The following is a 26,232-nucleotide window of genomic DNA, read 5'->3' on the forward strand; positions in this document are numbered from 1 at the left end:
CTTCCTATAATCCCCCAAACCCACAGAACCCCAAATTCCCAAAGCACATTTGTACTTATTCACACACTGTATGTCTTTCAGTGCCACCCAAATGATCATGTGTTACAAATGCCATACGACTTCAGCTAAACTCTAAGTTCCTGGAGGGCAGGAAATATGTATTTTAACCTTTATATTGCTCTCTCTATAGTTCCTTTCACTGTGCTTTACATGGAAGCCTTTCAAAACATAAAACTAACTGGTTTAAGTTCAATTTTAAATACTCTGTTAGAAAATACCTCAAACTTTAATGGGAACAGTTCTTCCAGAGTCAGAATAATGTGCTCGGGGATCCTGAATCTAGACCCTCTAGGATCCTGAGATAGATGCTTCCAGTTCCTGGGCCTGGAGGTGGGGCTATTATCTCACCTCTTTAGTTCTGTGTTTGCTTAAATTACTGTAGGTGTTTGGTCACAATTATAAAAGCATTTTTCATGCTTATGACATATTTTCCCTAATTATAAATGTAATTGAGGCCACCAATCAATTTTTCTTGAATGGACAATCATAGGCCCCATATCCAACTTGATTCATTTCTATGTATAAATTCCTGTCCTACCGCCTGTTTGTTGGAAATATCAGATACATAGATCGTAAGTGGAACCCTTTAAGAGGAATTGCGTTTAAATCATTCCTCCCTGCTGCCCCCATTAAGAATGAAGCTAGCCAGTCTCTTGAATAAACGTAAGTCAGAATCCCTAAAAATGAGAAGGGAGAAGGAAACAAGAATTCGATTCTGCCAAATGCCATGCACCATTGACCAATCTTTCCTTACAACCTGCCCCCTCTCTCTCCAACGGTCTAAAACACAACATGGAAGACAGCAGTGACCTTGAATCCCAAACTGTCAATGCCATTGCAGGGTAACAAGTTTTCTTCTGTCAGATCTGATCCCAAACCGGCAGCAACTACAGGCAGACAATCGCTGCAGAGGAGCGTTTTCTAGTCAGGCTTGTTATATTTCACTTCAGGCTTGTTACATTTCACAGCCCCAAACCAGGAAGTGCTGTTTAAAATGAGCCAAAGACAAAAGCAATCCAGCCTCCAAAACAAAATTCGGCAGTCTCCAGAAAGCCTATAGGGGTTTAAACTTGGGACTGTTCTTTGGTTTCGATTGGAACCTAAGGCTTCCTCCACATAAAACATCATTAAACTTTCAAAATTGCCCCCCAAAGTAAAATGACATAAAACATACACAGGCGCGCGCGCGGCACACGCACGCACGCACACACACACACACACACACACACACACACACCCCAATTTGGTTTTGTAATACGCTTCCTAATCCAGATGGTCCAGGCTTGGGCCCGATTTCAGTTGGTAAATTCTTCTCCTAGCTAAACCAGGGCAGATTGCAGAAAAGGTGTCTAATACTTGAAATTCTTAGGGTGGGGTATTGAGGCGTAGACGAGCCACGCCCGGGTCCCGCTCTCCCGTTGCACAACTGCAAGCCAAGTCTGGGCAAGTCGAAGGAGGAACCCCGCGACCTCCAGCCCCGCTTCTCTGTGACCCACGGGGAACCCAGCAGTCCTAGGGTGGAGGTGGGGGCATCACTGGGAGAAGATTCGGGGCCGAGGGTGTTAAGTTGCAGGCCGGGAGCCCCGGACCGCTACAGCCCGGGCGCAGCCAGCGGCGGGCAGGAAGGGGAGGGCCCAGCGGGGTAACCCCCGAGCGGGATCGGGGCTGGGTCGGAAAAGCTGTCTCACGGGGCGCGCCCGCCAGCCCCTCCACTCCCTCCCTCCCTCGCTCCCAACGCTCCCCGCCCGGGCCTCCCTTCCAGTCTCCGCTGCGCCCTCCCCGAGGCAGCGTTCCCCGCGGCCTCGCCATGTCCCAACCGGGCCAGAAGCCCGCCGCCTCCCCGCGGCCCCGGCGCGCTGCGGCGGCCCGCCACACCCAGGAGGTGAGTGGCACTTGCGCCGGAGCCGCAGGGCTGAGCGCAGGGAGGACCCCGGCCCCGGAGCCGTGGGCCGCCTCCTTGGGGGTAGCCCGCCTGGCCTGCTGCCCCGTGCGCCCCCTCCCGAGCCTGAGCAGGACTTGGGACTCAGAACCCGCCTCTGGGCAGGTGACTGGAGGTGGCTGGGTGCTGCCGGGCCTGGGCCAAGTGTATTGGGCACGGCGCAAGCCGGATTGGAGTTGGCCTGCGCTGGGAAAAGTTGACTGATGAGACTGGGGTGAAAAGCGGTTGAGGATAAAAGGGGAATACATTTCATTCGGGACCCCGAACTGGGTGGGGTACTTCAACTAAAAGTCGGGTCTTCCGCGTAAAGTCCGGGCTGCAGGGCGTGGCTGCCTGGAGAAATAACACTTCTTCCCTAACCAGCCTTGTGCCAAATTGGGCGGGGCGGGGTCAACCCGGCGGGGCAGGGCCGATGTAGGCCCCGCCCAGGTGCCGCCCCCGCTGACAGCTGTGGGGCTTGAAAAGCTCAGCGCCAGCCAGGTCTGGGGCAGGTGGAGTGCGAGCCCGGCCCCTGCTGCGCTGCACCCCGTGTCCTGTCCGGGTTCTCCGCCGCGCGACTCAGAACAAATCGGTTGTCACCATGGCATTCGCAAGCTGGTGGTACATGACGGTAAACTGGAGCGATCGTGCCTGGGCAGGACCGGAAACGGAATGGGCTTTGCCTTTCTGGGCGTGCAGGCGAGGTTATTGTGCAGGGTTTGGCGGGGAAAGGGTGGGGACCAGGTGCGACATCCTCTCAGACCTTCAGTTTAGGCTCCGGGAGAGGCTGAGACTCACCCTGCGGTGGTATGTGCGAGCGAGCTCCGACGTGCAAGTCGGTGCGAGCAGACGCACCAGACTCAGCTCACGCTCACGAGTTGAATGGAACCGAATTGTTGCTGGAGGAATTCCGCCCTTGGACGCGGATTCCTGGATGAACTCAGACTCAGATCGAAAGAGCTCAGATCTAGTATTTGTTTTTAAGTCATAAGTAAATCTCAAAACTTTTAGAGGCATGTTGTCGGACGTGCATTCTCCAGCGCAAAGAAGAGGCAGTCAGGATTGGGGGCAAGGAGAAAATCCAAAACTCCAAGGAGCAGAAGCGACCGAGATCAAGACCCTTGTTGAGAATGAGAGAGAAAGAGGGAGAGAGAGACAGAGAGAGAGAGAGCCCACTGCTCTGTACTTTATTACTTGGATGAGGGACAGAGATGTTCCGTTTGTTTAGTGCATTGAATGCTTGTCCAACCAATTAGGTGTGATAGCCAGTCAAGCTGGTACTTGTAATGTTTTGAACCAGGAAGCGTGATTTAACATTACGATGCTTTCCAAAATAAAATACACAAATTTTGTTGACAGAAAGAATAAAAATATTTATATCCCATTGACTTATGGTGAGAACTTAAAAAAAATAGTTAAAGTACACCTCTCTCACGGCATGTGGTATTGGGAAAAGCAAGGGTGTTGTAATAAGATAGTATTTAGAGAGAAACGTCGTGTTGTAATCAGACAGTATTTAGAGAGAAACGTTGTGCTGGAATCAGTAAAATGTCCCTTTTCAGCCAATGGCCATTCACTGAGCACCTACTAAGTGGCAGACCCAGTACTAGCCTCGAAGTGGAAAACAAGACAGAGTTCTTGTTCTCAAAGGACAATGAGTCAACCTTTTTGAACCTGTTTCCACATCTATAAAATGTGGGTGATAACAGGTACCACATAAGGGTTGGTGAAGACTATTTACATTCATGAATCAAAGTACCATACCCATATACCTTTTTTTTTTTTTGAATTTTATTTTTTTATACAGCAGGTTCTTATTAGTCATCAGTTTTATACACATCAGTGTATACATGTCAATCCCAATCGCCCAATTCATCACACCACCATTGCCACCCCACCCCCCGCGGCTTTCCCCCTTGGTGTCCATACATTTGTTCTCTACATCTGTGTCTCGACTTCTGCCCTGCAGACAGTTGTTTTAAAGTTTTTATCTAGTATATCTGCCATCTGCTCTTTCTCAAGGACAGTTTCCGTTTTTTTGTTTGTTTGTTTGTTTGTTTTCCCCATTGAATGGGCAATAATTCTCTGTTTCTTCGCATGCCTTGTGAGTTTTTAGGTTTAAAACTGGACATTTGAATCTAATAATATGAAAGCTTTGGGAATCAAATTCTTCTCCTTCCCCAGGGTTTGCTGTCTTGTTTTGCTTTGTTTTGTTTTTGATTGTCATAGGCTGTTTTTTGTGCTGAGGTTCAGCCAAAAGTGTACGCTTAGGAGCTTCTCAGGTCTTTTCTGATCCTGCACTTTCCCTGGGCATGAGCAATCAGTGATCAGAATACAGATCCCCAGTATTTGGAGGACAGAGTCCTTTTTGCCTTTCTGGTTCCAAGCTGCATGCTCTAATGCACAACTGCTTGCTGTGAGTTGGGGATGGGAAATGGGCAGCTGCTGCTGAGCTGAGCTGATATTGATGGAAATTAACCAAAACTTACCATTTAAACCTTCCCCTGGAAGTTGCAAGTCTTTGATAGACTCCAGAATTTCAAAATAGTTATAGCAGACAGATTCTGCCAGGGAGATTTTCGTCTAGATGGGAAGATGGATTCCTGGTGCCTCCTACTTCACCATCGTCCCAGAATCCTCTCTTTAAATTGTTTTAAGGATTGAAATCCTATTAATGTGATTCTAAAGCTCTGTTCTTCAAGTTATCTCATAAAAACTTACCCAGAAAGCTTTACAGCTACCATAAAGGGAAAAAAATCAAGTGTCTTTCAGTTAAGAAAAATGTAAAATAACTCCATCCAATGAGTACCTTTTATGTAAGTGCCTCCTCAGATGGGAGAGTCATTTAACCCAAGAAGAAAAAGGTCTGTGGTTAGAGTTTTCCTAAAATGTATGGACTTCATTCTGACTGTGGAGAACTTATAGAACACAAAAATGATTCGGTAAAGGCCAAAGGTGTTCACAGGTGCTTATTGTCCGCCTACTATGTGTCACGTTTTGTACTGGGTGCCGTGGACACAAAAATAGTCCTGACAGTACATTTCTGGTTTTTTCTTGCATTTCTCTTAGATAAAAATCACAAGCACATCCTAATGACTGCTATAAAAGCAGCAAAGTAACTATTGAAATTCTCATGGCATCATCTTTGACTTAGAGGAAGTTCAAAAAGCCTTACTGCAGGTGGACCCCCTAAGCTAAACATGGCAGAAAGGCAGTCAATGCTACTTCTGAAAACTGGACAAAAAGAGGGTGTGCCCTTACCCTGCCACCTGGCCATATCCACCAGAATGTTGAAATATTAGAGAAAAGTGTATGGAGTTCAGGTGAAATATGGGGATTTCAGAATTATAGTTAGGCAGTTAATCCTTAATATGTGTCTTCTTTTATGAGAAGCCCAAAGAAGGTTATCCTATATTTCTATGGTTTGATAACAAATGTTTTTAGAGAAGAAGAAAGATATAATGCATCACACTTACTTACTTTTTTAAAATAATTATTCTCCCCACAACACCTAGCCCACAGTGGCTACTCACTGATTATTTTTTTAGTAAATGAGCTCTTATGTGCCACTGGACACATATGCACACACACATGCACCACACCCTTACGAAGTATTTTATAGCATGGGAATTGCACATTAAATGTTATCCCTGTGACCAGCTTGGTATATGTTGTTTGAAAAATGAATTATCTATTCCCTGTGTACTTTTTTTCCTTATTTGTAATATGGAAATATGAGACTAATATAATACAGTGTCATGAGATGGGCAAAGTACTAAACATAAACTTGTCAGATGAATCTGGTTCCTCTGTACTTATGAAAAGTAAAAAACTAAATTCTCTGCTGTATTATTTACCACCTTAGAAAATGAAACCTTAAACGTTTGCTTACTTCTCATATTCATTTTATTGTCTCATAATTAACCACAATCAGATTGATGCCAGAGAAAAAGAAGGGAGTGGAATAACTTTTATTGTATTCTTAAAAGGAACGAGGCAATGGGCCAGGCTCCTCATTAATATCAGCTTGTTTCATAAGTAAGCCAGCCCCTGGGGTAGACACCATTACCTCCATTTTACAAGGAGAAAATGGAAAGTTTAAATTATTTGCTGAAGGTCACATAGCCTTTCAGACCCACACTCCTTCTGTCTTATTAGAGTTTGTCAGGGAATGGAATGCAGGGAGTTGGTTACCCAGGTAACAGAGAGGCTGGGAAGCCAACTGGGGTGGATGAGGCAAAGCAGAGATTAGAAAGCTCGGGGAGCTGCTACCATTCCTAGACTGGAAAGAAAGAGGGAGAAGCAGGATCACCCTGCAGAAGCTGAAACCACCGCTGGCCCGTCCTGCAGGAGACCCTACTGGAGGGAGCCGGTACACATCCCTGCTACACCAGCTGACCAGGGTCAGGGCAAGGAATCCACCTGAGGGCAAACGGGTCCACATCTACACCAGGGAGACTGTCTTAAAGCAAAATCAGCTTTATATCTTGGGCCTTCTGTTTGTTTGCTGAACAGTCTTGTTTCAGAAAGCAGAATACATACAAAAACAGATTTTAAGGGATTTTGCAGGAAATACCAATTTGCACATTGTCTCTTAATTTTTCAAGCTATTTTTTTCAACTTTTAAAATCTTTTATCTTGTTTACTAACCTGAAAAGAACGAATGTACTTCTCAGGGAACTTTTAGAGGTTTGAGGAAATGCAGTCATTCAATCATGAATTATTTGTCACATCCCCACCATAGGACTAGAAAAAAAAAATAATATAGTTTACCATCTGGGGACTTCCCTGGTGGCACAGTGGTTAAGACTCCACGCTCCCAATGCAGGGGGCCCAGGTTTGATCCCTCATCAGGGAACTAGATCCCACATGCATGCCGTAGCTAAGAGTTCGCATGCCACAACTAAGGAGCCCGCCTACCGCAACTAAGGAGCTGGCGAGCTGCAACTAAGGAGCCCACCTGCCACAACTAAGACCCAGCTCAACCAAATAAATAAATAATAAAATAAATAAATATTAAAAAAAATTTACCATCTGGCTGAAAAGGCAAAATATACATTTATGAAATAATCAGTAAGCAGGAGCGTATACAATGAAGTGCTAATTTGTTTGCTTTACTAAGAAACTAGAGACTAATATGCAATGTGAAGGCATGGTGTGCCATTAATAGGGCTAGTCAGGAGATGTTGGGTTGGACACAGGGCAGTGGGTTCCTGCACTGAGCAATCGGTTTACCCAGGAGGCCCCGAGCTGCCCTGGCCTGCCTGACCTGGGGAAGCTCCCATGGGTGCCGACTCAGTGGGGTGATTGGAGGAGCAGAAACCTCCACTTCCTGTTGTGGTGCCCACAGATCTCCTCTCCAAACAGTGGTTTCCAATCCTAGCTGCATATTAGAATCAGCTGGGGAAGTTTAGGAAAATATATCTGTGCCCAGGCTCCCCCTGGACAAACTAAATCTAAATCCCTGGACTCTGGTTTGAGTGTTTCCAAAAGTGCTCTGGGCGCTTGTGACCCGCACTGAAAGATTAGACCCGTAGCTAAATGAAGGCTTTCTGATCCTTAGGAAGCAACCAACACCCCCCTTCCCTGACAAGCCTTTGTCTCTGTGTGCAGTGGTGGAGCAGTGAGGGAGCTGAGCTGTGTGCACTATAGTCCAGAGGGCACCAAGATTTCATTGCTTCGTGATTTTGCCACAGCTATCACTGGACACGCAAATATTGACCTCAACTGGCATTCTCCAAGTTGCAGAAGGAAAATCTTCAAGCTGTTTTCAAATAACCTTTCCTGTTTTCTTAAACAGCTTTATTCAGACATAATTCATAATTTATCCATTAAAACATACAACTCAGTATTTTTTAGTATATTCTCAGGGTGGTCCAAGCATCACCTCGATTTAATTTTACAATGTTTTTGTCACCCCCTAAAAGAAACTCAGTACCTTTTTTAAAAAAAATTAAGCAGAGGCATTTCAGAAGCACACTAGCTTTTGGTGCTCTTTCACAGCTGAGCTTGGACTTGCAGAAGCTCATTTTTTGTCTGTCTTCTTTCTCTTTTAATATGTGTAGAAGTTTGATTTTTATCTTAGCCTGTGATGTATACCCTTGTCTGTGCATGTATCAGGGTGTATCTGGGTAACGATGGGGAGGGTGCCCCAAATGCTCCAGAGTCAAAGACTGGCGCTGGCACAAATCCTTGGCTGGGTGAGAGCACAGCTCCAAGCTTTCCTGCTCCTTGCTCCTGCTGATTTCCTGACAGGTTTATGAGTTTGCTATGGCAGAAAATTTTATGCATATTAATGCTATCTTCTAGAACGAGGACAAAGGACAGCTGTACTTACCAAATATGTAGTGATGCCAGGAGGTGGAAACAGTTTGGAAAATTATTCCTTTTTGAGGCAAGATAGAAAAACTTTATCTGATATTTTCCCTGCCTCTGAACTCCTGTCACTCCATTCCTTCATCTGTCTTCATCTTAGCTCCAGTGTTTCCCGTCTTCTGGGACCTTATCCTCCCAATGAAATGTTTCCTGCCTTAGGGATGGCATCCTGCACTTCCTGTCTTTGCCTCCTCTCCAGCTTCTAATACAGGATGAAACTTACAAGTGTTGTGTGTCTGATTAATTTTATAAAAACAAACCAGTTTTAGAATAGGAAGGTTTTGTTGATTTGGGGGGTTGTTTTCCCTTTTAGAGCATTGGATTGAGACTTTCTTGATGGGCATCAAAAGTTTTTAGCTAGCTTTTAACTAGCCTGGTCTGTGGCCCACAGACTATAATCCTGGTACGTAGTGTGACTGAGGAGGATCTCACCTTTCAGATCCTTATTTCTTTATCCATAAAACGAGCTGTCCCTAGAGTTGCTGTGGCAGTAAAGGAGACCACATAGGGGAAATGCCCAGTGCTGGGCTTAGCACAAAGGAGATGCTTAGAACATGTTAGTTTCTTTCCCCTCTTACAGAAAAGTCCTTCCCAAATTTTTCAGGTTTGTGGTTCAGTTCCCAACCTATCACTCCTTCCCTTCTTCATGTTTCTCTCACCTCTTCCCAACCCACCAGCTATGTGTAGTAGTAGTAGACAAAGTTTTCTGTCTTCACTCTTTGAAAGACTTGCTGCAGGTTCCTAAGCTGGATCAAATTTGACGTATATCATTCCCAAACATTTCATTTCGCCAGCAGAATGGAAAGTATGTGGAAAGTACTCAGTTATTCCATGAATTTAAAAATCAGTCACTTTGAATTTCTCTCAGTGAAAAGCTATAACTGATTTTATATAATTAATAGACTGCTGAATATTGAATAAGCCCCAAGAAATGGTCAAGGCAATGATTCATTTATAAAGTGGCTATTTACTGGATATTGAATGGTATTAGGTGATTCTTATTAATTCTGTTAGAGTTTTGTTGGAGTGATGATGTATTGTAGTTATGTAGGAAAAAGCCCTCAAATTAAGGAGATGCTTGATGACATGTTTAGGGGTAAAGTTTCAGGATATCTGCAATTTACTTTCAAATGCAGGTACATATACAAATATAGATAGATCTTTGTCCATAATATAAGCAGATATGGCAATATACGGCAACAATAGTTAATAGTTGTTGAATCTAAGTGATGGGACTATTGACATTCATTGTATTATTCTTTCTACTTTTCTGTATCTTAGAAATTTTTTATAATAAAAAAGCCAGGTTAAAAAAACTGGGAAAATATGGTCCATACAGTTCCTAAAAAATGTTGCCCTTTCATTATGTGATTTTTATGTCATTATGTCATTATGCGTACTCTATTGAGAGCAAATATGTCTTTTGAAATTACAAAATATCAATTCTTATAATACATAATTTTTATAAGTTGTCATTATATCTCAACATTTTAAAAAGCATTTGCTATATATATATATCACTCTCAAACTATTATTTGGAAACTGCAGAATTGTGAGGGATTTTGAGCATTTCAGTGGAAGCAAATAACTGATGATGTTGGTTAACCTGGAGGACTGCAATTTTGAAACACCACCGGGAAACAACTTTATAAATGTTTTTAAGTAAAACATCTATCTACCTGTATTTTAGAGAGAAAAGGCTGTCTGCATGTTTACTTTAGGGTAATAAATCATAATATATGTTTGCCAACAAGCAGGAAGCAGAGTGGGACCTTGCGGAGAGCATGGAACCTTGCTCTAGACGAGAGCCAGTTGCCTTTTTAAGTTTTCTCATTTGTAAAATGGAATAATCATACTTCCTACAAGTAAATGAGGCACTCAAAACAGTATGCTCAGTGGATATTGTTGTTATTAGGTATAACCTATATCTAATCTGAAAAAGGTATAGAATTGGTGATAAGAAATGAATGTGATATCACAGTTCTAAATTTACCAGTTCTGGAAGGAGACAGATTGGGTAAATCTGCGTCATTGTAGACCCATCCCTCTCAAATTCTTTCTCCAAATGTTGAATAATTCTTCCCCCTAGTCTAGCCTTTAAGAATCTTTTGCTTACCAATTATTCTAAAACTTATCAATTACCATCTAGCTCTGATGTATATATATGTGGGCTTTTAAATGCCTCCTGTTTTTTCAAGATCCATTAATTACTCAATACCGATTGCTCTCAACTGTGGACAAACTCTTGACTAGGACATCTGGGTAAAACAAGCCCTGCAGAGAGCTTCATTCACCAAGCTGCTGTAGTCTGCCTGCTTTTCTGTGGGGTCTACCCACTAATCCATGAGAGGCTTTTGTTTGGGGAAGAATTTTCCATTCATGAAAGTGATTTCTTTCTAGTTTTTTATGCAAAGAACTACTGAAAGATTTCACCCACATGTCTAATATTGCTTGGCCTTTTTCTTTTTTTTTTTACAAAAATATCTGTTGATATGATCAAAGGGAATATTATCTTATTTCATTTATCATAGTATAGTGACAAACAATAGATTTGAAGTCAGAAAACCTGCTCTGCAAACTTTTCTTATTTACTAGGTGTATGTCCTTACTAAAAGCACATCACATGACTTTTATTCTTAGTTTTCTTAATCCATGAAATCACATGAGCCTCTTTTTTTGTATCAGATAAAAGTGTATATGAAAGAGCCTTGTAAATAATAAAGAACTATAAAAATTATTACTATTACTGTTATTGCCATTCTTTTTAATTCGAATAACTTAAATGACCTACATATTCAGGTTGTGATTCAGCTCTAGAGAACATAATGGGATTTTATGTTTCGATTTAACTAAAGGTGATTGGGGTCGAACCCAATGGTGAGCTTTTTATTTTCTTATGTTTAGGCTCCTTTTCCCACTTTCTTGCACATCCCACATGCGCAAGAAATGAAATAATTATTTGTCCCCCCTTTTCAGGAACATACAATTTTTTTTCATTTCTCAAAAAAATTCAATAATCTTCATGGCTTCTTTTATCTTATCAAAACAAATGAACATGTAAGCTACTTGAAGCTTTCATGTACCACGTAAAACTACTTCCTTTCATCACCAGTGTTCTAGTGAGAAAAATAATTCTGTTTCAGAACATAATGAAATTCTAAAGCCATAGTTAATGAAAGTTGCAGGTATGGTCTTTCCAATGCAGGGTTTATCTTTCTGTGTTGGTAAATACTCAGACAGAAAGAACTCCAGAGAATTTCCAAGAGCCATTGAAAGTGATGGTTGATAAGGGGTGGCCCTCCCTTGAGCTCATGCTGAACTGAGGCTTAAGTAATGGTTTAGGCTTAGCATGGTCCTCAGACAGCTCATCTCCATGAGGAGCCAGGTGTCTCTTATGCTGGCAATTTGGGCTATAAAATTCCATGAGACATTCTGTAGGAGACGAGATGCCACCTTAGCATCACCATCAGATCTATGTCTGGTTAATTACAGACTGATTTTCTACATCCCAAATGAATGTCTGTAGCTTCCCTTAATTTTTGAAGGCCACCTACGTCGGTGTAGAATTATCAACAATTCTCAGGAGGAAGATGAAAGGGGTTCTTGTTTTTACAGTCTATATATTTAGCCTTTTGGGATTAAAGTCACTATTATATTATCTTGTGTCACCTCCCTCTATTAAACATTATGTTTTTAAATACTTTTATAGCATGCCGATGGAAAAACCAGTGGATCGCCTTCAAAGTCAGGAGAAAAGAGAGGATCAGATGAGGTAATTTCCACAACACTTGGTTTTCATTTTCTCTAGTTTTTAAATTGTGAATTCTGTCTTGAAGTAAATAATGTGGTAGCAAATATCTCCTACTGGAATATTGGCAAATTTAATTTTAACTAAGATTTGATTCAACACTATAAGTGGAAACCATTAAAAATAAATTTAAAAAATAAAGTGTTCCTTGGAGAGGAAGTAGTTTCCATTTCGGAATAGAACTCAGTTATTTAGGGTGTTTTCCCTGTAGGAATTGGTGAATCTTAACTGTTTTTTGTTTGTTTGTTTGTTTTGGTGAACAAAACATGTAGGAGGGGAAACCAAATGCTATAGTTGAAAAGGAAATCTTTTTTTATGAGAGTCACTGTGAAAGGAGGACAGTGATAACCTAGATTAAACCAGTCATTCAGGTTCATAAACAAAAGGGAGAGAAAAGGACTATTTTTACTTGGATCCATTCTGTGGAAATACTAGTAAAACCAAACCTCCTCACTTTGAGATGGGTTTTCTTTGAGCCTGTGAATTTCTCCTTTCACTGAATGATGCCCCGTTATGTGCACTGTTAACATGGCCTGGTCTCCATGGAAGAGTCATGTGACAGTGCTATCCTCCAGAAGGGTACTGGGCTTGCCTTCCTTTTGCTGCTTTTCACATTTTAAATCTCAATGGAACATTCATCTTCATTCAGTAGAAATTGTTATCATCATTTCCAGTTTGTAAAAGAGCCAGGTCCTGAAAGGTAGATGGAAATTTAGAAAGCAAAAAGTGATCATTTTATTTTTCTCTATATTATTAACGTGTTTCCAGAAACCTGGAATCTAGCTCCTCTTTCTGCTTATTTCCTGCAGTTTTGAAATATTCAATATATTTCAATATATTCAGTATGAAGAAGGCCATTATGACTAGAACTTGCTATGAATTCTGCACTAAGGTTTTGTCCACAGCTGTCTATTATTGTTTCCATTACCAACACCCATGAAAATATATTTTAGATTATTTCTTACCACGCAAGTTTGCAGTAAGTTTTTGTACCCATGGAAGGCAAGATTTCTTTACAAAGTAAAAATAAACTTGATTAAGATTTTATCCTGCTTCTTGGTTATATTATTTAAACATTTTTTCCATGGGAAAAATACCACATTTTCCCCCTTTTACTAGCATGAAAATCTATATAATATCACTCAGTTCCCCATCAACCCTACTCTTTAAATATATTCCCAGATAAGTTAAGTTATCTATCAAATAGTTTCCTGTTTGAAAACTATAGTGTCTCTTTATTCTCCAGAGTAGGAAATAATGTTTTTAGATATTATTCTCTATTAATATTTATCAAGTTTAAACTATTTGCACAAAAAAGGAAATCTTCTTTTCCAATACAATCAAGTGGATAGTGGCCTAGTTCTTATAGGATTATTCTCAACAACTATGTTATTTTGTGGAAGCTTAAATATTACGCCTTGAATGTACAGGCGTTGTTGGTTTAGGCAACAACTGCCCGGTGATAGGTCTTTTATATATCCGGACTATAAAGTGCCTTATTTTCATATTTACAAAGGGCTTGGGAAAACTGATAAGTAGTCCTGTTATCAATGCAGCCAGGGGAGAATTTGAAACTTCTGTGTCAGTATGATGACTGTACTTTCAGTTTTTTGAAACTGAAAGGCTGAACTTCCACCTTGAGAGACGAAAGAAAGAATTTTTCTATCCTTTATCAGCAATTCAGGCAAGTCTGACATTGTTTCATAACACTTCTGAGAAATTCAGATTTACAACTCTTGCACTTGTGCCAGAGCCTGGTCATATCGGTCTGTTCTGCTCTGTCCCAGCTGGCAGAAGAAAAGAGACGAGATAGAGGCTTTGCCCTGCTTCTGTGGCATAAATCACTGCAGAGATTCAGATAGTCTGAGATTGAAGATTGTTTATTATCTCACCAAATTCTGCCCATATCTATTTGATAGGGTGGACAGATGTGTGGGTGTGATAATTTGGTAGTCGAGTTATATTTCCAGTATGGTCTGTCTCTAAAGAATCTCTAATTCTTTATGTCATGTGCAGTTAAGTCATTGATGACATACTATGGCCCTGGAGACAATTCAAGGAAACCATCCTACATTAGGCATTATTTTAGCCTTTATGTTCATGATTATAAAACCATGTGCAATCTGGACTTGTAATCTGCCTATCCTACCACCCACAGTCGGCTACCATCCTCTTAAGATTACCAGAGAAAAGTTTCCCAAAACAGATTCTTTCTCCCAAATATTTTCTCATCTACTGCTCTGTTGAACAAGAAGTGAGATTAAGAAGCTTAGTTTGGGTTTTTGGTAATCCATTTTCAAACTAGCATGTACCTCCAAAGGGTGAATAACTTGCTGTCCCCAAGCATATGCAAACATACTGGTTAGGCTTCCAAGGACAAACTCGGGCCTTTGAAACAAAGTCCGTTTGAAAATGTGCTTTCTATGCTCAGGGGTACTTCTCAGTGTTTTTTCCTTCTCCCTTCATTGCTCTGCTGCATTTCGTTTGGAGATGCAAGAAAAAAGGTACAGAGGAGGACTTCAGGAAGATTTAACCAGGAGTAAAAATGATTAGGGTTAGGCAAGAACCATTATTATGTTGTCATATGTAAAAATATCTGGGGATGAATGCAGCTGTGTGAATTTCAGAGCTCTTTTTCTCCTGCTACCATTAAATAGCTCTTACTTGTCTTGCGTATGACCCCTGTTCAACCACTAAGTGATCCTAGGAGGTCTGCAGCAATTTTAATAGACTCTTGCAACTAAAATATCATTTGTCCTGTTGCATTTGCAATATAAATGCTTGAGGATGGAGTTGAGTAAGTGTCTATGAGAATGTATTTTTTTTGTTTTTTATGACAATCATTATGAACTTGTTAAGTCCTTCTCAGATGTAGAGGAATTGTAAGACCAAAAGTTGCGTGGACTAACAAGCCAAAGATAAAATGACTAGAGAGCAGGAAAAAGAAAAATGAAAACATTTATTAGTACCTTTAAATACAGTGGAACAAAGTAGCCTTCACAAATCTGCAATCAAATCTATTTGATGTATTTGACTGACACATCTGGCCACACTGGGTGAGTGTAAGCATCTTAGCAACATATTTCAGTGAAGTCCTGAGGAATGGAATTTAAAGCATATGATGGGACGTTTATATTAGGGGATGCTGGATAAAGGGTATACAGGAACTCTCTGTACCAGCTTTGCAACTCTTCTATAAATGTAAAATTATTTCATAATAAAAAGTTAAAAATAAAACAAATAAAAACAAACAAACAAAAAATAAAGCATATGATGGGCATGATTTCACAGAGCCAGTTTTAAGAACTTCAAATTTCATAATGGATATATTTTTATGGATAAAGAAAGAGAGATAATAGAGTTGAAATTGTGCCTTAAAGGAAAAGATATTTGATAAATTTTCTTTACCATAATAACATTGGTGGCATTCTTTTCCTCAGTGTTTACCTTTCCTCCTTCAAAAGTGCATGAATAATTATTGAATGACTCCAACATTTTAAAATTTCTTTCTAACATTTTTTCTCTTGATGAAATTAGTCTTTTTTTAATCACAAAAGTAATATGTACTTGTAAAAAACAAAAGTATACCTAGTCTTACCACTTAAGTTATAACTGCTGCTATGAAATTATGTGTATTCTCAAATTAATGTGATGATATTGTGTGTTCATAATTACTATATATACTATACTGATTTTAGTAACTTTTTAATGATCATACAGCTAAAACATAACCATTGAAGAAAATTTAGAAAGTACTGACAATTTTAAAGAAAAAACACTACCATCTAGACTTCTAATACCTAGAGAGATGGCCACTATTTCCATCTTTGAGTATTTTCCTACATCTTTTTTCTATGTGTATATATTATGTTTAAGCTGAGATAACAAAGGAACATCCCTAACAAGGCCTAGACTAAAAATGATAAACAATGTGCTTTGTGATAGATAAATCTTTTCCAATCAAAAAGAGTCATCATTGTGTGTGACTTTTGAATACATAGAGAATTGTATTTAAGTACCTTGGCATTTAATATAGCATTTAATCTGGTCATTATTTTATGCTGTGTTTTTTGTTCAAGAAGTTTGCTGGGTCGGTGTTCCCACTAGCAAGTGATATAGCCGTCCTTAGTCCTTAGCAAATTCTGGAAGAGTGCCACAGCAAATGTTATTTTAAGGGGTGATAGGTTATTACAATCTCTTGTCCGTTTTAACTGTGGGGAGTTGATTGTGGCTGGACAAGTTCATGTCCCAGTGCCAAGAAGGAGGCAAAGCTGAACAGGTGCCCCAAGGGCAGTCCCACCTGGCTTACCTAGAGATCCAGAATCCCCTGGGTGTCTGATCTGGAAGGCTAAACTCACTAAAGGAAGTTCCAAAATCCTTTTCAACTGTAGTTTCCCAATTTTTTAGTTCTAAATTTTGATTTATTTCTTCATTGACTAGAATATTTTTTAAGATAATTTTTTTCTGCGAAGGAACACGGATGGTGATTTTCTGTGTCTGTGTGGATCCTAAGCATGTTTTTCTGCTGGCTTCGCACAAGAAATTAGTACAAAACTGTACATTTTGGGTAACAGTTCTGTTCCCTTGAAGTTCTGTACCTGTTGCTCCATGGTCTTCTGACTTTTTGTGCTATAGAGACGATGTCTGGGGAAGCCTTATATTTATTTTTAGAAAGCTTGTTTTTCCTGCTTTGGTGCATATGCAGTTTCTTTTTCCTTTATTCTTACAATTTTTAAAAATTGCCAGGACGTGCCCACATATGTGTTTTTCTATTAATTTTTTCCTGGAATGTCTATTTTTAAATTATTGCTCTTATTTTAGTTTCTTTTTAAACATACATATAATTCTGAGATTAGACATTAATTAATCACCTGCCTCAGTTTTCTCTTTGACCTTTACCTTTGCATTCTTCCGAGTTTCTGAAGTTTATCCCCCATATTTTTATTTCTGTCATCTAAATTCTGCTCCTTGAAATTTCCATTACAGGTTTAAATTTTGCCTTTTTTTCCTGTTTCATTGTACCCCTCTCTAATCTAATCTTCCCTTACCTCTCTTTATGTTTCACTCTGTTATCGTCCCATCTCCATCTGCTCTGCATCTGTAGCTCTCTACCCGGGTTTCGTGAAGGTAATACCATCATGTTTCCTATTAAGGATGCAGACTTCTTTTCTGCAATTTTCTTCTTGTAGTATATCATTTTATGAGATTTACCGTCTCTTTCAGTCTTCAGGAAAATGATGTGTCTTGCTTGACTCTGTTCCTTTGTTTCTGCGTCTTCTCACTTCTCTGATCAAATTTATTCTTGGGAACTCAGGGAAGGCCTAGGAGGCTAAAGCTTTTCTACAAACAAGAGGCCGGTGGAGGACTGGGGTGGGGGGGAGTGGGCGGTGGTCTTTCCCAGGAAGGCCCCCTAGGGTCCTGCTCAGTTACAGTTAGAGTGGAGATTTTGCCTAGATTTTGGCAATTCCCTGACTTTATTTGTTGTTTGGTAAAATTCCATCCTCTTCTGTGAGAAGATGAGTAGAAACTGCTGTCGAGATTATTTTACACTAGGAATTCCTGGCCTTGTCTCATAATGATACTCTTTAGCTTCTTGAATCAAGTCTCCTCTTTTCTAGATTTCTTCAGGCATAACCTGTGAAATAGGCTTTCGTTTCCGACTCTGTTCTGTTTATTAACTGTGTGTAGCTCCTCGTGAGTTTCAACAGACGGGCTTGAGGTTTACGAGTTTGGAGATAATCAGTTTGGAGGAGGCATTCTATGTCTCCTCTTTTCTGGGATTTCTCTGTGTAGTTTCTGGTGCATTTGCCTTCTTCTATGTGTATGTCATCGTGATAGGTTACTGCTTGCCTTTCAGTGGGTGAAACTTATTTACATAGGTATTAGAATTAGTATTTTCTTATGTGGAGCCTACCAAATGGGTCTACATGAGCAATCCATGAATTTAAGTTCAAAACCTACAGTTAAAATACCAGACATTATGTAGACATTCAAATAGCCTATTTATCCTAAGACATGTGTTCAGGTTGAATTCTGAGAAAAATGCGGGAAGCTTATAAAATTCAGGAGAAAAATTCTTTGCCATTCTGAGACCATAGTGAGAGCATCTTCTTTCTCATGTGCTGTGGAAGCTTTGAAGAGCCACACTCCTAATCCAATTAGCCTGCCACCCACTCCATGGTTCCCACGGAAGCAGCACATTGTAGTTGCTGAGTGCAGACTCTGGAGTCCCACTGCATGGACTTGCTCCCAGCTCTGCCATTTCCTAGCTGTGTGTTCTTGGGCCAATTATTTTGCTTCACTAAGGGTACCTTCCTCATGTGTAACATGGAGATAATAATAGCCTCTACATAAGTTAATGTGAAGATCAATGAGACCAAGCATATGAAGTGTCCAGAACAGTGCCTGGGACATACGAAGTGCCATATAGATGCAAGCTGCTATTACTGTTATTATTATTACTACTATTATTATTGTTGTTGCCTTATTATTATTACTATTACTAGGCAATGAAGAGAACTTTGTTTAGCAATAAAAGTGAGCCCCGGGCTTCCCTGGTGGCGCAGTGGCAGAGCATCTGCCTGCCAATGCTGGGGACACGGGTTCGAGCCCTGGTCTGGGAAGATCCCACATGCCGCGGAGCAACTAGGCCCGTGAGCCACAACTACTGAGCCTGCGCATCTGGAGCCTGTGCTCCGGAACAAGAGAGGCCGCGACAGTGAGAGGCCCGCGCACCGCGATGAAGAGTGGCCCCCGCTTGCCGCAACCAGAGAAAGCCCTTGCCCAGAAACGAAGACCCAACACAGCCATAAATAAATAAACCCAAAGGAAAAAAAAGAGTGGTATAATAATATTTAAAAAAAAAAAAAAAAAAAAAAGTGAGCCCCTTATTGATTTCTAACCAGGACTCAAATTCTTTTGTTGACTACATATTGCCAAGCCTTTCCCATTAAAACAGGAAGGAAGTGTGGTAGTTCATTAAGCTTAGTAGTCCTTTTGTTTCAAAACAACTCTGTGTAACACCCAAAAACATATGCCAATTGCTAGAAAGTACAGTCCCTCTTTAACAAAGACTATGAAAATAATGTTCTTTTAAATTAAGAATCTGTGATATACAAAATGTTATATAAGTAGTAGGGAGTGGCTAATAAAAATAGTTAAGCATTTTGCCTCTATAAAAGAACATATAAATATATCAACATTATATCATACAGCAATAAAATACCCTTCATTCTTGCACTTTCGAGTAATGAGCCTAATTGCCTAAGATCTTAGGTCCCACCAAAATTGTCTCTGAAGAGTGTACCTTATAGCATAGGAAATTGGAATCAAAGTTAACAAAATATCAAAGGAATTGAATAGGAGTTAAATTTATTGACTTTAGAATAGATCATAAGTCCTGGAAACCTGATGGACAAGTCAATTAATTATGAGTCCTGAAATATCCTGTTTTAAAGTTTATATTTTTTCAGTCTTATCTCTAGACTTTATTAGCTTCTCAGAGATACAGGAATGACTGATTCAAAGGGGATGAAAGGGATGATTACCTGAAATTGTGCCCATAGCAAGATACCTGTGTCATCTAAGGACTGAATATGTATGATTCTTGTCATAAAGTCAATAATATTTTATCATATACCAAATATACATAATAGCTTGTTATGGCCTTCCAAAAACAGTTCATTTGTGAAATCAAACTCTCTCAGCAAGTTGACATCATAAAGTCTTTTATGTTTCAATCAGCATTATTACAGAATGCTTAGTAAATGTGTAAAGCACTGATTTAGTGTCATAAAAAGTTATTAAAAACTCTCTATCCCTCATCTTCTAGGACATTATGTGAGATGATGCAGTGATTCTCAAGTTTTAACATGCCTAAGAATCACCTGGAGATAGTATGAAAATTTCAGACTCCTGGACCCCATCTCCAAACATTCTGATTTATCAGATCCAAGGTGGGATCAGGGAATCAGTATTTTTACCAGTCACCCCAGGTGACTCATATCTTCTGATGGTGGTCTTCTGAGCACATTTTGAGTAACACACATAATTCTTATAGAGCGCATAACACAGTTCCTGGCACACATGAGCTTTTCTTCCTTTTTTCTTCTTCTCATTTCCTTTTTCCTTTATTTTTAAAATGCCCCCCATCAACCCCATCCCTTAGCCAACTCCGCTTTACCGTGTCCTGGGGGCAGGGAGGGTGGCTCTGAAGCACATCAAGGGTGCTGCAGTTTCAAGGGATCATTGAACCACATGGGAGGCTTTGGGTGCAGGGAGCTGGTACTTACCCTATTTCTTCCCACTTCTCCTAGGACCTTGTTCCTTCAACTATTCCCTCCTTCCTTTTACTCTTTATTTAATGACTCCTCTTTAGACTACTTATCGGTTTAGTCTTCCTCATCATAAACTATTTAAAAATATTTCTTTTGAAACCGCTCAAGCTCCCATTCCATCTTCCTTTCTAACCCTCACTGCCAAAATTCTTGGTTGAAATTATCGAAGAAAAGAGTGTAGAGAGAGAAGAGAGAAACTAAAAGCAAACGTTGATAAATGCCTGCGTGGAGGATGTAGGAAGGAGAAACCAGTGAACAAGTGAAAGAAGCAACTAAAGGGGTGGGGGGGAAGCTGGATGTTGCAGTGCCATCTGTGGGGAGGCTGGAAGAAGGGTCTAGGCTGATAATAGTTCTAGAATTGTGAGGGCTGAGGAAGGTGTCTTGTTTGGAGATTGGGGTATTGTAGGTTCCCTTGGGAGCTGTTCTTGTTATGTTTGACAGGGTGCTGAGTAAGTGGAGATTCTGCATAGATGACTGCTCTTCCCTTCCAATGTACATGCATTTATATAGCAAACATCAGATAAAGCAAAAAAATAAAAAATAAAAGTTGAAATCAGTGTTGATTTACACAAAAAGAGATAAGTGTGACCAAGATGGCATCACATGGTACAGATTTCTTGGATTGTTTGCCAGATGTTTACAGGTAAATGGATTCATTTATTACAATATCAAATAAGAAAGACATTATTTGGAAAGAACTCTGGAGTGAATTCTAAACATATGTTTATCTTAATCGTTAAGAATGTAGACTTCCTGGTTCGTTTTTCACATTAGGCACCCCTGTTCTCCTTCTTTTGCAAATCAAGCCTCTTACTCCTAAGTGGTCTAATTTGAGCTCAAGATGCAGAATATTTGGACTTTAGTACATTCCAGAAATATATCACTCTGAAATCTGCAAATACAGTCTCAAAGAAAACACTTTTCTTACAGGAAACTGAAAGCTAAAGTGATCTCATATTCACATTCCAATTTTGGTTTCATATAGTGCTTGGGATAAAAATTACTTCTCTGAATACAATTCTGTTACTTTTTTTTCTGCTTACTTTCTTAAAACACTGAGTAGACTCAGTAAAGTCTGAAACCATACATCTATTTCACTGAAAAGTGAAAGCCGAGTAGAAAGCTGAATGGCTAAATTTTTAAATAATGCGTTTAAAAAATAATGAGGGTTCTTACTACCAGCTATGAGATGAGACGTTGCTGAATTATTTGTTACATAGATCTGGTAATAGCTGCCTAACTTTAAACATACAGTTCAGGGGACACCCAGTGGTTAAAAGGAGGAAATTTCTTGCTGTGGTACAGTGTTCAGTTGGAATAAAATATTTCTTGTCTCAGCAGTGATAATACATGCCGACTTTGTTTTTCTGAATGAGCATATGTTAGGAGTGTGTGTGTGTGTGTGTGTTTTAAGAAGAAAGGGCCTTGATTTTGACTTTTATATAAATTTTTTCAAATATTTGAAAACTTACAAATTATAAGATTAGAAATGTTAGAAATATGATTAAACTTTTCCTTTAATGAAGACGTAAGTGGTATTTAGAAATGAGAAATAAGTGACTGAGAGTCATGAATAAGAAAAAAAATTAAATCTTTTTGACCAAGAAATTCCAATTCTAGGAATTTGTTTCAAGTACATAATCAGAGGTGTACTCGATAACTATGTACATAGATATTCTCCATAGCTTTATTTATAATAATAACAAACTAGGGGAGAAACAAATGTACAGCCATAATGAATTGGTGAAGTTACAGCACAAACATAGTGACTAAGGCATCTTTAACACCATGCTTTGAAGAACATTTAACAATGGAGGAACATGTTTATGTTAGGTAAAGAAAAATGATGAAAGACCAACAATTCCACGTATTTAACAGATTGTGCATATTTTTGTATTTGCATAAAAATAGAAAAATAACTGAAAGTAGTTGTCTTGATTGGTAAGATTCGGAGTAATTTACGTTTTCTTCTTACTACTTTTCTCTTTATTCTAAATGTATTTTTTTTAGTCAGAGGGAAAAGAATAACAGCATAGATAATAAAAGAATAACGGAAGAGAGTGTTTTAACAATGATCAAAACTAAATTTATGCATCTGTCTGCTTAGACCTTAAAGGGAGAAGTGTTTTACATGTGAGTCTTTTTCCTTTGGAACCTTCCAGAGTAAGGCGGCTGCTGCCACCGTGTGTGTGTGCGTGCACGCGTGCATGCGCATGTGCATGTGTTTGACTAGAAGTGCATTTCTTAGATATGGACAGAGAATTAGGTTTTAAGCACTAAGGCAGCTTAGAGGGGAAGGATTTTTTTTTTTTTTAATTTATTTTTGGCTGCGTTGGGTCTTCGTTGCTGTGCACGGTCTTTCTATAGTTGCAGCGAGCGGGGGCTACTCTTCGCTGTGGTGCCCGGGCTTCTCATTGCAATGGCTTCTCTTGTTGCAGAGCACGGGCTCTAGGCGCGTGGGCTTCAGTAGTTGTGGCACACGGGCTCAGTAGTTGTGGCTTGCGGGCTCTAGAGCGCAGGCTCAGTAGTTGTGGCGCACGGGCTTAGTTGCTCCGCGACATGTGGGATCTTCCCGGACCAGGGCTCGAACCCATGTGCGCTGCATTGGCAGGTGGATTCTTAACCACTGCACCACCAGGGAAGTCCCAAGGATTATTAATTATTTTTAATTTATGGTCCCTTGAAAATCCGATGAAAACTGATCTTTTTCTCTGAAAAGGACATACATATGTGAATACAAGAATGCAAAAAAAAAAATATGACATACAACTTAAAGAGATTTAGAGATACACACCATCCCCACCCCTGGGGTGGGGGCAGTCTTGTCGAGTAGATGTATTCAGGAGGCATCATCTAATATTTTCCCAGTTGGCTTGTTGTTGATGGCTGAAATTCCACCATTAGCAATTTCCTTAAACTTTGAGTTAAGCATTGCCTTCCCTTGGGTCCTCTTTTAAATTGTGGATGTTCCTAGGAGGGATAATATATTAATTATTAACACTTTGGTGAGAAGTAGTTTAATAAGAGGGAAAACGAATTATGTAAGAACTACTTTTATAGATTTGATAAAGGTAGTAGAGAACTATCGATCATTTGATATTGATAGCTAACACATATGTAGGCATTACACACACACACACACACACCCCTTACAACCACCCCATTCTCCTGATGAGGAAATTGAGGCACAACTTGATTAAATAACCTGTCCAGGGTCACACAGTTATGTAATAGTGGAGCCAGGATGGAACATATTTTCCAGAGTCTATACTTTCAGCTAGTATCCAAAACTGTTCATAAAATTATCTATTTTCAGAATTCTACCTAAAGCCAACTCCATAGACTTTCTTACCACTGTTGTCAATTTTTGTAACTCACTTCTCTAACTTTTCACTGCCTTCTTTCTTCCTTGTATTATACCCTCTTTTTACTCAGGAAGATCATAAAACAAGGTGAAATCATTCCCATTCCCTTGGATCTAAAATGTAAGTGTAGGGACAGCTGCTCCCTCCTTATGGATAGTAAATGAAGCACGGAAGGAAGCTAAGTCACAGCAGAGGTAGAGCCAGGAGAAAGATAGCGTTCTCCTGACTCCCAGTCGATGCAGCCATCTCGAGACTAGAAAGACGTGAGCTAGACCACTTCAAGGACTTCCACTTGGAGACGATGAATGGCACTGAATAATCAGGAAAAAAAATTCAGTGCTGGCCACCATAACGTGTGTTATTAAGGGCTTTGTGGAGGCGATGTTTCATTCACTGAGTAAATTTCTATGTTAGGTTGTGAGTTAATAGTAAGACATCATTATGACCTATTTATCAGTGTTTCCCAGGGGGCTAACATATCCTATTTACCAAATTACATTGGGGGTAGCACCCATTTATACTTCCTTCTGTAGTCATAGCAACTTGTACTTGTTTGTAGACTACTTACAACCATGGTGTCAAAGAACATTTGCGAATAAGAGTCACAGCCTTATAATTGCTAGTGTTGGGGTATCTGACCTCCCTTTGAAAGACAGTCTTTACCTAGATACTATTTTCCAATAAAGCATGTGTTTTCATGTGGAAACACAATATTGCTTTTCATTTTGGGGGGTGACTATTAACTAATGGAACTGATTTGTCAACAAATGTGTCAAAACATATATTTTAATGAGAGTTCTTATCCTGAAAAATACTACATTTCATCAAGCCTAGGACACCACTGATCTAAAAATTCACTGATTCGAAAATGCTAAGAAAGAAAAAAACTCTCAGCTAAAAATAATGTGTTGAAGTTTCTGAAGACCATTCAACAAACAGGATTTTAAAAATGGCTTGAGCAATTATTTGAATGTGTCAGCTACCAAGTTGAACCCTTGAGGGTTTCGATGTTCATTTAATGCAAACATTCTTGTGTATTTGTGTGCTCACAAATTCTGTCAAATATAACATCTAATCTGTTATGTAACGGATTATTGCAAACTGGAGAATCCCTAGCCTGCTTTCTCTTGAGGGCTATTACTTTGGTGGAAAGGTGGACCAGTTGCCTTTCTCACACTTCGGGGTGGAGGAGAGAATCGCTGGATTGAAACCTGCAGGAACTCTTTGACACCTTCATGGCAGGGAAAGGCACTGTGTCTTAGCTGGGGCAGAACTCTCACCCACAGGTTGACTTCATTATCACTGGAATCTTTGGGGGATGGGAATCTAAAACCCAACTTGACCCTTTCTTCGTACCCAACTCCTCACTCTTACAAGGTATTTGTTGAGCTTCTTGGATTGGTGAGTTTATAGTTTTCATCAAATTTGGATATGTTTGGACCATTATTTCTTCAAATATTTTGTTTTGTCTCCTCATCTCTCTCCTCTTCTTTGGAGGCTGCGGTTATATACATATGGGCTGCTTGGAGTTGCCCCACAGCTCACGGATGCTATGTTCCCTGTCCTCTAGCCCTTCACTCTCTGTTTCATTTTGGATAGTTTCCATTGCTGTATCTCCAAGTTCACTAATCTTTTCTTCTGCAATGTCTCATCAGTTCTTAATCCCAGTGTATTTTTTATCTCAGACATTTTTATCTCTAGAAGTTTGATTTGGGTGGTTTTAAAAAAAATATTTGCTATGTTTCTCCTGAACATACTTTTAAAAACCTTTTTATTTTGAAATAATTATAGATTACCAGTAAGTTGCAAAGATAGTATGTCTGGTGCCGTGTATCCTTCACCCAGTTTCCCCATTGGTTACATCTCCTGCAACTACAGTACAATAGCAAAACTAGGAAACTGCCATTGGTACATGTATATATAGTTCTATGCCATTTTGTTACATGTGTAGATTCACGTAGTCAGCCCTGCAATCAAGATACTACGCTTTTTGAACATTATATTTTCCTGTGTATGGAAAACAAAGTTGTATTTTTCTGCTTCTATGCATGCCTTGTAATTTTTGATTAGATGATAAACAGATCTTTACAGATGCTTTAAGTTTTCCTGACCTTTGTTCTGGGACACAGTTAAGTTACCTGGAAACACTTTGATCCTTTGGGGTTTGCTTTTAATCTTTGTTTGGCTAGAACAGAGCAGCCTTTAGAGGAGGCCTACATTTTCTTGGTTTTTTTTTTTTTTTTCTTTTTTTCTTTCTTTCTTCTTTTTTTTTTTTTTGGCCAGTGCCACGTGGCATGTGGGATCCTAGTTCCCTGACCAGAGATTGAACCTGTGCCCCCTGCAGTGGAAGCGTGGAGTCTTAACCACTGG

General features: G+C 39.8%; 1 protein-coding gene across 6 annotated transcripts in view; it reads left to right on the top strand.

The window, feature by feature from the left end:
- The first annotated feature begins 1,740 nt into the window (after nucleotides 1-1,740).
- Nucleotides 1,741-26,232, top strand: part of CAST (calpastatin) — a 119,128-nt gene continuing 94,636 nt past the window's right edge. For 2 of the 6 annotated variants that reach the window (XM_036847218.1, XM_036847222.1), the window contains exons 1-2: nucleotides 1,741-1,942; nucleotides 12,063-12,125. In XM_036847218.1, the coding sequence (XP_036703113.1) occupies nucleotides 1,868-1,942; nucleotides 12,063-12,125 (138 nt within the window). In that variant the 5' untranslated portion in view covers nucleotides 1,741-1,867. Of the gene's footprint in view, nucleotides 1,943-2,471; nucleotides 2,610-12,062; nucleotides 12,126-26,232 lie in introns of those variants that run through there. The other 4 variants (XM_036847223.1, XM_036847224.1, XM_036847220.1 and 1 more) reach the window with 3 other exon arrangements.

Source organism: Balaenoptera musculus, chromosome 3, assembly GCF_009873245.2.
Source record: "Balaenoptera musculus isolate JJ_BM4_2016_0621 chromosome 3, mBalMus1.pri.v3, whole genome shotgun sequence".
NCBI classification, from domain to species: Eukaryota; Metazoa; Chordata; class Mammalia; order Artiodactyla; family Balaenopteridae; genus Balaenoptera; species Balaenoptera musculus.